Raw genomic sequence first — 12,301 nt, 5'->3', positions numbered from 1 at the left:
ACTGTGGAAACAACAGAACTGACTCAGCTGCAAAACAAGCTGCCTTTACCGGAGCACTGATTGTTCCCCAAGTGATGAATCGCCAGGGAAAAACTGAATCCTCTGTTTCCGAATCATAGGGTACGCCTGGAATTGAGGATGTGCGTGTTTTACCGAGGGACGCCTCTGAAAAAGAGAAAGCCACCTGGGAATCGGCTGGATGTTTTTGCTAACTGACCGAGGACCTCTGGCTTACTCCTGCCCTTCATGTCTGCGTCCCTGAAACTATACTGGGTTATATTGTAGATTTTCTACTTACCAATACTCACCTTGGCAAGGAAGGAATGGTAAGGCAGTGTTTGGACTCCTAGTGGAATCCAGATCTGGTGAAAGTAGCAGGGAATGTTGCCAGACAGTGTCTGATATGCCAAGAACATAATCCAGGAAAAGGCACCCCATGCCCAAAAGGATATACCCCATTGCCAAGAGACCCTTTCTGCCAACTACAACTCGATTTTATCGAATTACCGCGTGTGCACTGGTATAAGTATCGTCTTGTAATTCTTGATGTTTTTAGTAGATGGATTGAAGCATATCCCAACAAAGCCAATACCGTGGTGTTTATTTTGTTGAAAGAAATCATTCCCAGATTCGGGGTACCAGAGCAAGTTTTATCTGACAATGGTCCTCATTTTGTGGATGAGATTAATATCCAATTATGCCAGGCTCTGGGGATTAAACAGACATTCCATTGCCCCCATAGACCGCAGGCCACTAGCCTGATTGAAAGAGGTAATGGGACACTGAAAAACAAGTTGGCTAAATTAGAACAAGAAACCAGTCAAATTGGCTCAAAGTGCTATTGATAGTCTTGTTCCAGAAGAGAACTCGTTATCAGACCAAACATAGTCTGTCAAAATAGTACATGGCAGACTGTTATGAACCCCCTGGAAGGCTGCCTTGCCGACCCCAAAATTACCTGAGATGAATGAAATTATAGGGTATATCCTGGCACTAACCAAATCTCTCCAGGTCTTGCATTCACAGGTGAAGGATGCCCACCAGGAAGGAGGGAAACTGGAAAGTGAACATCGAGTTCGCCCGGGACACCTTGTTCTCGTAAAGAACCATCTTAGAAAGATGCTTGAGACTTGCTGGAAAGGACCCTACCAAGTGTTACTGACCACTGTGATGGCAGTCAAACTCCAAGGACTTCCAAAATGGACATAGCTAGGACACGTCAAACGTGTGCATTCATGACTAAGCTATTACTGTTTATACTTGTAATCTTAAACACTTGTATTGTAATAACCAAGCCAAACCCCTTCCTGTCGTTTTGCTATAGTTATGCTGGGAAAGCTAACTCATCTGGCTGCTGGACGTGTGCAACGATTCCTCCCTTTGGGAAGATAGGGGTCCCCCTAATAGCCATTCCATTGAACAACAGCAAGCAACGATCTGTCTGTGCCTTTTCTAATGACACTCATACTAGTGAGGTGCAAAATTGCACCAGTGATGCGATTGGAGACTGTGGGTGCCACTGCTTTGATGGTTGGTATATTCCTTCCCTCCCTGGAAAAAGAGGAGGTCATAATGGCCCTCCACCATTGTCAGATCTGACCAACTAGTGAATACTATCTTCTACTGTAATTTCAAAGGTAAAGGGGCCTTACTTTCTGGGCAATAGCATTTGTGCCATTTATACAATGGCTGAACCACTGCGCCCCCTGAATGGAACTCAATGGGTTTGTGGAGAAAGGTCCTGCTTGTGGCTCCCAGGAGAGAGCAGAAACTGGATGGGATGCTGCTTCCTGGCTTACGTTGTACCCCACATGGGAACGCTGAAAGCCCTGGACCAGCACCCTTACCTCCTACAACAAAAGCGAGGAATCTCACAACTGGAGCGCTTGTGGATGATAGCTTTCCCCTTCTACAGAGCGGCCCGCAATTCAAGGGAATTCATCAACCTGGCCGCAGTTTTGGAGGAGATGGCCAATAGTACCAGTAAGGCTATGGATAGCGTCAAGGATCAAGTGAGGGCCGTCACCGCTGAAATGATGGCGCTGTGGCAAACAGTTTTACAGAGCCGAATGGCCCTTGATTTGTTCTGTTCGAAAAAAGAGGTGCATGTGCCGTTATAGGACAAGAATGCTGCACCTACATCCCAGATGAATCAGAGAGCATTACCTCTGTCTCCGTTCACATTCAAAAGGAGGTAAATAAAATCTGGAAAATTGGGGCCGACCTACATGGCTTTAGCTCAAAAGGGGGATGGTAGCCCTTCAGTGACATCTTCGCAGGATGGAGCGGTATACTGCTACATTATGCTATCGTCATCACAGGAGTACTCATACTTATTGCACTTCTGCGATGTTTCTGGCCCTTTGTCAGCCGGTGCTTTTGCTCTACACCCGCAGGGGTATTTATACAAGGAGTCCCCCTAGAAGGAAGGGGACAGAGAGATCAAGGTGCAAATGATGAGGATGGAGACTACGATGATGCGGAAAGCCCTTTGGCTTATCCCAAGGGTTTCTATGCATCCTTCTTGCACGAATATGAAAATTAAGATGTACAATAACCCCAACATTGATAATCATGGACTGACAAAAGGAGGGAATGGGGAATTGTATGCAGAACTAAAACGGCTAAAACCTGACTGACTGTGAGAATAATGCTCGAAGATAACTAATGAACAAAGAAGTGCTTGTGCATGAGAAAGCTGCCAAGGATGCCTAGCAACAATTAGATATGTATGTGATAACGAATGTTTAACAAGCAGCCCCAGACTTGGGGCTCAATTGATTGCAGATTTTCCCAGGGTCTATGAGCGGGGCTCTGTAGTTCAACTGAATGACGCAAGCTTGCTAATAAACAGTATGTAATTTTGTGTTTGACAATTATTCCGTGGGTCTGAACTGGTAGAGAGGCAGACCGAAGCCTCAGGATAGAGGGGCGTCCATTTAAACAAGGAAGGTGTAGAAATTTCTTTAGCCAGAGGGTGATGAATCTGTTACCACAGGCAGCCAATGAGGCCAGACCGTTAGGTATATTTAAGGCAGAGATTGATAGGTTCTTGATGGCCAAGCATCAAAGCTTACGGGGAGAAGCCTGGGAATGGGTTGAGGAGGGGAGAAATGGATCAGCCATGATTGAATGGCAGAGCAGACTCAATGGGCCAAATGGTCTAATTCTGCTCCTGTGTCTTATGGTCTGTGGGTGAAGTCTAACCTGATCTACTAACCTATAATGACAGAAATTTCTATCAAATTGGTAAGAAGCACTGTTGATTTCCAGACCTGTCCTGTGAATCCTATATGAGAATAAACATACAGATCACCTTCGTGCTCCCTTTGAGTACCTTGTTTCAGCTACTCTACTTATTCAGCGGGTAAGGCAGATTCTGGAGAGAGATAGAGAGAGAATGAATATTAACATTTCAGATCGATGACTTTGTTGTTTCATTAGATCAAATCTAATGAAGTATTACCAACCTCTCACCGTGAATATTGTCTGTCATGATAAGCATCTACATCATTTTGCTATTTCAGATATCCAGCACCTGGAATTTTATTTTGCTCCAGCTAATGATACCTTATTTTAAAGTCAGAACTTAGTGATTATCATTCCAAGTTTAAGGGGAAAGGTTGCTGACTGTCATAGACTCTTAAGGATAGTAGTTATGACCATCTGTCAGGGCAACTTGTATTAAAGTTCAGAGGAGATACAAAGGATTGCCAGCACTGGAATCTAGAGCAACAAACTAACTGCTGGAGGAACTCTGGGTTGGGGTGGAGGGGAGAGAAGTAGGTGAGTTGGTTTCTATCTCTTATACCAATCTCCTCAGCAACTTTATCCTCTAGTAGATTGTTTTGTTGCTCCCAATATTAAGTTCCTTATTCTATCTAGTATTCTGTTTTGTAATTTCTAATATATTGTTCAACTTGTGTCATGGCTTGGAGTGAACACTTATTTAGTAGTATTAGTGTGAATTATCAGTCCATCTGAATTTGTTCAAGGCATCTTTCAATAGCTCAAATAATCTTTACTTTTGAAGACAAGATGATGCTGCAGTAGTTATTTTTCTATCTTAATCTTTCTTGGATTAAATATTCCTTTGCTTTGAATATTCAAGATATTTGTCTCTATGCTCCATGTATTCTGCAGACCTTAAAAATTGTCAGCTTTGATTGTGTCAAGAAAATCATTTCACATTATGCTCTTCCTGTGATTCCCACTACACTTATTAGTGTTCTTATTTATTATATAATTGTTCTCCTGATGGTTTTGTAGTATTACTAATACTATTATATTAAACCCCACACAGTACAACTACTTTAATAAATAAAAATTACTATAATAGACACACCAGACACGCTAGGAGTTTTAGCATCCAACTTTACTCCCTGAGCACTGTAGTGCAGTGGTCCCCAACCTCTGGGCCGTGGCCCGGTATTGGTCTGCGGCGCAGAGGTTGGGCGCCACTGTTGTAGTGTATTGCAGTGTCAGTCTTGAGTTTGTGTTTAATTCCAATTTTTTCAATCCTACTTTTTACCAGAAAAGATGATTTTATTTACCCCTTCTTGTTTATTTTATGTTATTTAGAGATATAATGTGGAATAGGCCCTTCCAGCCCTTTAAGCTGCACTGCCCAGCAGCCCGCAACGACCCTGATTTAACACTGGCCTAATTGTGGGACATTTCCAATGATCAGTTAACCTACCTGGTACATCCTTAGACTGTGGGTGGAAACCAAATGTCCCGGAGGAATCCCACACCTTCCATGGGGAGGATATGTGGATTCCTTACAGATGTTGCTGGGATTGTACTTCGAACTCTGGCGCTCTGAGCTGCCATAGTCACACTAACCACCATGCTAGTATGGCTGTGGATCCTTCTGTCTATCCTGGATGCCTATATTAAAATAATGCATTGACTTCAAAGCACTTCTAAATCTAACTTTACCTTATACATAGCAATGATAATTATAGCTTCAGATGTTTGCAAAATCAGTTACAGTAAATCTGTGCATTCAATATGTTAAGCGGATTATTTGAATTATTTTTCTCTGTATTTGCATAGGATAGCAGGACAGCTTTGCATTGGGCATGCTCAGCCGGACACAAGGACGTTGTAGACTTTCTGCTAAGCCTGGGAATACCAGTAGATCCTAAAGATGATGTAAGTTGATTAATTCTTCTGCAACTATTCCTTGTGGCTTTGTTCCATTTTGCAATTCTTCATCTGTCAAAATTCCTCCATGGGCATGCCTTTCACATTTGTTTCCTCTACCAGCACAATCCTCCAGGCACTCTGGATTCCTACACATCCTGTCTCTTGCCCATCTCCCACTTTCATTATACTGTGATAAAGAGATTTTGCAGATGCTGGAACTATTGAGCAACACACAAAATGTTGGAAAAACTCAGCAGGTCAGGCAGTGTCTATGGAGGGGAATGAACAGTTAATGTTTTGGGCCAAGACTCTGCACCAGGACTAGAAAGGAACTGGGGGCAGAAGCCATAATAACCAGTGGGGCAGATGGGGAATAATTTGCTTTTTTAATTGCTTAGCAGAGGAGACATACCTGTTGATAAGCTTTTGGTTTATCTGCCATTGTTTATTTCACGGCTTAAAATTGTTTTTGATCATTTTTATAATATTGAATATGGTTTATTAGTGAAACTTGTTGTGTTTTTACATAATCACCATAAAATGGATGGTGATCAACTATTGGAACTACATAAAGCCTTGGATTTCCACACATTATTGTGAACTGTGACGGTCCTAAAATAGAAGCAGAACTGATCTTGTTGCAGGATCGGATAGTGAATAGATTTTGATGGAGGATGCAGTGCAAATATTTAAGAAGCAAAGGGGATGGTAAATTGCTCAATTTTAGCTTTTACAAAAAAAAAGTTTGCACTTTTTCCTGTGAAACAAAATTTTAAACATCCTTGTAAAACGGTCTTGCAATTAATATGTGGCTAATGTCTAAGATAAATGATTCTCATTCAAGCCAATTTAAGATTTGAACAGAAAATACTGGAAATGCTTTATGAACGCTTTTGATTAGTTCACAGGACCTTGGGACCCTGAGCTTCCTTTTGCCAACCTCTTTAATATTCCATCCCATTCTCCCTCTGTCCTATTTGTCTGAGATGTTCTGCGCTGTTATTATGAAGCCCTTTCAATCTTTAGGAATAGCACCTTACTTTCCAGGTGTGCATGCTGCAGCTTTCCAGTCTTGATAGTGACTTTGACAACTTTATCTTTATCTGACCTTCCTATTTCTGATGCAAGTCACCTGTATGTAATATTGGTTTAGTTTTTGCTATCCATTAGCACAGCCTGAGCATGCTGTACAGACCTGTACTCCTAACTGTTCACACCCTAACTGCTCCATTGACCAGAGGACTTCCACAGCTTATTCCCATGCAGCCCTGATCTTGCCTTAACACAGATATTCCCTTCACTCTGTTCATCCAGCTCTCCACCTTCTTTGAAACTGAACTGAAAATTAAGAAAGAATTGCATATGCTAGAAATTTGAAAAAGAAAAAAGAATTTTAAAAAAAAATAAAGTGCTGGAAATACTCACCACAGCAGACACCCTGCCTTCCCTACCATCTGAGGGAAGGGAAACAGAGTGTAAAGTTTTTCCTTATCCCTGATTTCTAGTTTTGCATACAGATGTGCTGGGTGCGTCCTGGCTACCACTGCACTCCTACATGCTTCGTGGATCGGTATCAGTCCGCGGCCCGGAGGTTGGGGCCCACTGATCTAGGAGAGTGTGGGCCCAACCCACACAAGTGTGGACTTTGTGGGAGTGTGGAAACGAAATGTCCAGGTGAGACTTAGTTGCAGGAGGGCTTAATGCTCCAGGGTTCTGTTGTTTTCAACCTGATAGAGAGAGGGAGAGGGATTAAAAGGGGAAATGGTGGCATTACCAGTCAGGGAAAACTTAATGACAGTGCTCATCAGACAGGACAGACTGGAGAGCTTGGCTACTGAGGCTATATGGGTGAAACTGAGGAATTAGCAAAGAATGACAGTGTCAATGAGATTATATTATAGAGCACCCAACAGTCTACTATCTACAATGGAGGAGCGAATTTGTAGAGAGATCATAGACTGTTGCAAGAAACACAAGGTTGTAATAGTAGATGATTTCACATATTGATTTGGACTCCCATAGTGTAAAAGGGCTGGATGGGATAGAGTTTGTCAAATGTGTTAAGGAACGTTTCCTTAATTCGCGTATAGAGTTCCCAACTAAAGAGAGTGTGATACAAAATTCCCTATGAGGGAATGAGACAGGGCTGGTGATAAAGGTTTGTGTAGGGGAACACCTTGTACGCAATGATCATAGTGCCATTAGTTTCAGAATAATTATGGAAAAGGATAGATCTAGTCCTTGGGATGAAATTCTAAATTGGAGAAAGGCCAATTTTGATGGTATCAGAAAGGATCTGACAAGTTTGGATTGGGACAGGCTGTTTTCTGGTAAAGATGTACTTGGTAAATGGGAGGCCTTCAAAAGTCAAATTTTGAGAGTGCAGAATATTCCTGTCAGATTAAAAGGCAGGGATAACAGGTTTAAGGATCTTTGGTTTTTAAGAGATATTGAAGTCCAGGTTAAAAAGAAGAAGGTATAACAGGTATAGATTAGATTAGATTCGATTCAACTTTATTGTCATTGTGCCGAATACAGATACAAAGCCAATGAAATGCATTTATCATCTGACCAGAAATGCAAAGAATAGTGTGATTTACAAAATAACTGCGAATAAAAAAAGCGCTACAGCACACAAATATAAAAGTACTGAGCCAGTACAATACTGATGCAATACTGCTTAGTGCTGTGATGAGAGGTTCAGCAGGGTCACAGCCTCAGGGAAGAAGCTCTTCCTGTGCCTGCTGGTGTGGGAGTGGAGGCTCCTGTAGCGCCTTCTTGATGGGAGGAGAGTAAAAAAAAAAGTCCATGGTTAGGGCGAGATGCATCCCTGATAATGCTTTTCACCCTGCCCAGGCAGCATTTATGGTAGATGTTCTCAATGGTGGACAATTGGGTGCAGATAATTCGCTGGGCAGTTTTCACCACACGCTGGAGTACTTTACAATCCGATACAGGACAATTGCCATACCACACTGAGATGCAGTTGGTGAGTATGCTCTCAATGGTACAGCGGTAAAAGTCCGTCAGTATCCTGGGACAGAGGTGAGCTTTCTTCATGCTCCGCAGGAAATAAAGGCGCTGTTGCACCTTTTTGATCAGGGTGGAGGAGTTCAAGGACCAGGTGAGATCCTCGGAAATGTGGACACCAAGGAATTTGAAGCTTGATACACGCTCCACTGCAGTTCCATTGATGTAGATGGGGATGGGGATGTGAATGTGACTCCTGGCATGTCTGAAGCCCACAATGAACTCCTTGGTCTTCTGGGTGTTAAGGGCCAGGTTGTTGTCAGCTCACCACCCGGCCAGGTGCTGGACCTCGTCCATGTAGGCTGTCTCGTCATCCCTTCTGATCAGACCAACCACTGTGTTATCGTCTGCGAACTTGATTATGGAGTTAGAACCATGTACAGGAATTCAGTCATAGGTTAAAAGGGAGTACAGAAGAGGGCTCAGCACACAGCCTTGAGGCACGCTGGTGTTCAGGGTAAGAGTGGAGGAGGAGAGGTTGTCTAACTTAACTGATTGGGGTCTGTTAGTCAGAAAATCCAAGGTCCAATTGCAGAGGGATACGCTGATACCAAGCTGGCGAAGTTTGGTGATCAGCTTGGAGGGGATCACAGTATTGAATGCCGAACTAAAGTCAATGAACAGCATTCTGACGTAAGAACTGGGGCTGTCCAGGTGGGTCAGGGCAGAGTGAACTGCCGTGGAGATGGCATTCTCTGTTGACCTGTTGATGCAATAGGCAAATTGATGGTGGTCCAGGGTAGAGGGCAGACAGGATTTCAGATGTGATAGAACCAGTCTGTCAAAGCACTTTGCAATGATGGGGGTGAGTGCAACTGGACGGAAGTCATTCAGGCCCGTGGCAGTGGAATGCTTCAGCACTGGCACGATGGTGGCGATCTTGAAGCTTGTGGGGACAACTGCCTGGGCCAGGGACAGATTAAAAATGTCCGTGAAGACCCCGACCAACTGCCCTGCACAGACTCTGAGCACATGGCCAGGTATTCCATCCAGACCAGCTGCCTTCCATACATTCATCCTGCTCAGGGTGGCGTAAACATCGGAGGTGGAAAGTGTGAGAGGCAGTTCAGCAGGTGGGAGATCCGCTTTGAGGGTGACCTCCTTGTTCTCTCGGTCAAAGCGAGCGTAGAAGTAATTGAGCTCATCAGGGAGGGAAGCAGAGCTGGAAGGGGGCACAGTAGGAGTAAACGAGGTGCTTCAGGAAAATGAGAAATGCAAGAGACTACTTAAGGAAATCAGGAGGGCTAAAAGAAGGCATGAGATTGCTCTACCAGAAAAGGTGAAGGAGAATCCCAAGGGCTTCTATGAGCAAAAGGATAGCAAGAGATAAAATTGATCCTCTGGAAGATCAGAGTGGTCATCTCTGCATGGATCTTAAATATTTTTTTTGGCATCTGCATTTATTCAGGAGACTGATAAGGTCCGTAGAAGTGAGTCAATGCTCCAGTGAGTTCATGTGTAAATGCAACTTTGCTCAATCAAATAACGACAGCACAAAAAGATCGTTATTTATTTTTTTCACCCATTTATTTCTTCGAGCTCAGCCGGTGAGTGAACTTGGACCCGACATCAGGGAGAGAATCTTTCTCATCTTCCCGGCGGTTCTACAAGTTCACTGCCTGATGTCAGAATTGTCAGAAGTTACAAGGCCACCGATATACAAGGCCACCGATACAAAAGAACAATCAATTTGATAACCATTCTGGCCAAGTCAATGGACTATTGATACAAAAGTACAATCAATTTGTTAGACATTCCAGCCACCTTAATTAAAGAAAAGAATGTCCTACCTGGTTTCCTGGAGCCACAACTTAATTACAAAGATAAGAACATTCATCAAATTTGTGCTTTAATTAAGAAAGGAATGTTCTGTCTAATTTCCATCAGGTACTGCTTTTTGTCAAAATCAAAAGGTGTGAAAAGCCCAGAGATATCTTATGTGGATCTGGGTGAACTTTAACCCTTACCTTGCTCCAAAGAAAGCAACTGTGAGACGTTATTCAAACACACTGCAGTCACAGACATAGTACTGAATCCATTGTTTACAGGAATTTGAGAATCCCCCATTCCCTTAAACTTTATCACATGGACCCTTTACAGATTACAGAGAGAGAGAGAGAGAGGTGTTTGCTGTTTTGGTGGTAGATTAGGGTGGATAAATCCCCAGGAATTGACAAGGTGTCCCCTCAGATTCTGTGAGAGGCTAGTGCAGAAATTGCAAGGGCCCTAGCAAAGATATTTAAAACATCCTTAGCCATTGTTAAGGTGCTGGCAGATTGGAGGATAGCTAATGTTGTTCCATTGTTTAAGAAAGGCTCTAAGAATAAGCTGGGAAATTTTAAGCTGGTAAGCCTGACATCAGCACTGGATAATTTACTGTAAGGCATTCTAAGGGACTGGATATATATAAATATTTGGATAGACAGACTGATTTGGGATCATCAGAATTAGCTTTGTGCATGATTGGTCATGTCAAAGAATTTTTCAAGGGAGTTACCAAGAAAGTTGATTAAAGCAGCGGATGTTGTTTACATGGACTTTAGCAAGGCCTTTGATGAGGTCCCACTTGGGAGGTTGGTCAAGGAAGTTCAGTTACTTGGCATTCTAGATGAGATAGTAAATTCAATTAACATTGGCTTTATGGGACAAATGATCGTAGATGGTTGCCTCTCTGACTGGAGGCCTGTGACAAGTAGTGATAACTTTATTCTATAAAGTCATTTATGGCCTGCCAAGTTTTTAAAAAATATATATATATTCTTTCTCCTTTCCTTGTCTGACCTTTATTATCATTGTGTCCAGTTCCTTTTGCTTTCAGCCAGCTGCTGTTTGAACTACATCTCACTTCTTGTTCAAAGTGCCAATGATGGTATCTTTTCACTTGAATCTTAATCTCATTTTGGTCAGGTTCAGCTTATTTTAGTGATGCATCACTGTCTTCTTCCATTACTGTTGCCACCGACCCACAATATGGATTCATTTGTCCTGGCCAAACATTTACCTTCCTATCTATCTGTCCTTTTGATGAGAGGCTTAGTTTATGATTATAGACGCCATATGATGCTGATTTTAGATTAACTCCAAGCTGTTTTTCTCTCAGTAGCATCCCCTTCCTGTTCTTTGCTATTTCTGTGGTCCTATATGTAATTGTACCAAGTAGATCTTCCTCCCTTTCCAAGTTCATTTCCTTTGGCATTGAGATGTACTTTTGGAATTGGGGCAAACATCACATTCTCTTGGATATTTTCACATTCAAAACTGGAAGAGTATAAATCCTATTCCCTGATGAGCACAAAGGAATAGGAATATATTACCTGAACTTGTTCCACTATTGGAAAAATAGACTGAAAATGGCAGATGAAATTTAATGCTTACAAGTGTGAGGTCTTGCACCTTGGCAGAACAAACCAGCATAGGACTTGCATAGTGAATGGTAGGGCACTGAAGAGTGTGGTAGAACAGAGGTATCTGGAAATACAGATCAATAATTCCTTCAAAGTGGTGTCACAGGTAGATAGGGTCATAAATAAAGCTTTTGGCACATTAGCCTTCATAAATCAAAGTACTGAGTACAGAAGTTTGGATGTTGCGTTATGTTATGCCCTGGGTAAGATTTATACCGCTAATGCTATAGGGTATTTCATTTTGTAGCTTTCTATAGAATCAGTGTTTCCTGCTGATAGTGTTTGGGTTTCAGATAAAGATAAGAGACTGTGATGTTCAATTTAGGAATGCTGTGTCAGCCAATCAGGATGGTGGAATAGGAGAACGTTCTAGAGAGAGCTGGGCAGGGAGAGATTTGTGACAAACACTGGTGGAGTTTGTCGTCTTAAGGCAGGAAATGGAGAGAGGAGAAGATCGGGGGAGAGAGCCATAGGATTCAATCCAACGTGAAGGCACAGTTTGAAGGAGCCCAAGATGGGAAGTTCTGCTGGTAATCGGTGGAAGAAGTCAGGCCATGAGTAAGGGACACACTCAGCTTTTGGAAGATATGAGCTCCAACACTGTGCACATTTAGACTGATTTAGTTATATTGGGCCCTTTTATTTTCTTAATAACTTTAGATTAAGCTGAAATTAATAAATACACTTTTTTTTATCACTATATGCACTGTACTATC

The 12,301-nt window shown here is 42.5% G+C and overlaps 1 protein-coding gene across 1 annotated transcript in view; it reads left to right on the top strand.

Annotated features, from left to right (window-relative positions):
• psmd10 (proteasome 26S subunit, non-ATPase 10) overlaps positions 1–12,301 on the top strand; it is a 38,959-nt gene that overhangs the window by 8,445 nt on the left and 18,213 nt on the right. The window contains exon 2 of the mRNA XM_072270931.1: positions 5,059–5,157. Within this exon, the coding sequence (XP_072127032.1) occupies positions 5,059–5,157 (99 nt within the window). The remainder of the gene's footprint in view (positions 1–5,058; positions 5,158–12,301) is intronic.

Source organism: Mobula birostris, chromosome 10 (genome assembly GCF_030028105.1).
Source record: "Mobula birostris isolate sMobBir1 chromosome 10, sMobBir1.hap1, whole genome shotgun sequence".
Taxonomy (NCBI): domain Eukaryota; kingdom Metazoa; phylum Chordata; class Chondrichthyes; order Myliobatiformes; family Myliobatidae; genus Mobula; species Mobula birostris.
Note: the sequence above shows the minus strand (reverse complement) of the source record. Positions and strands in the feature narration are given on the sequence as shown.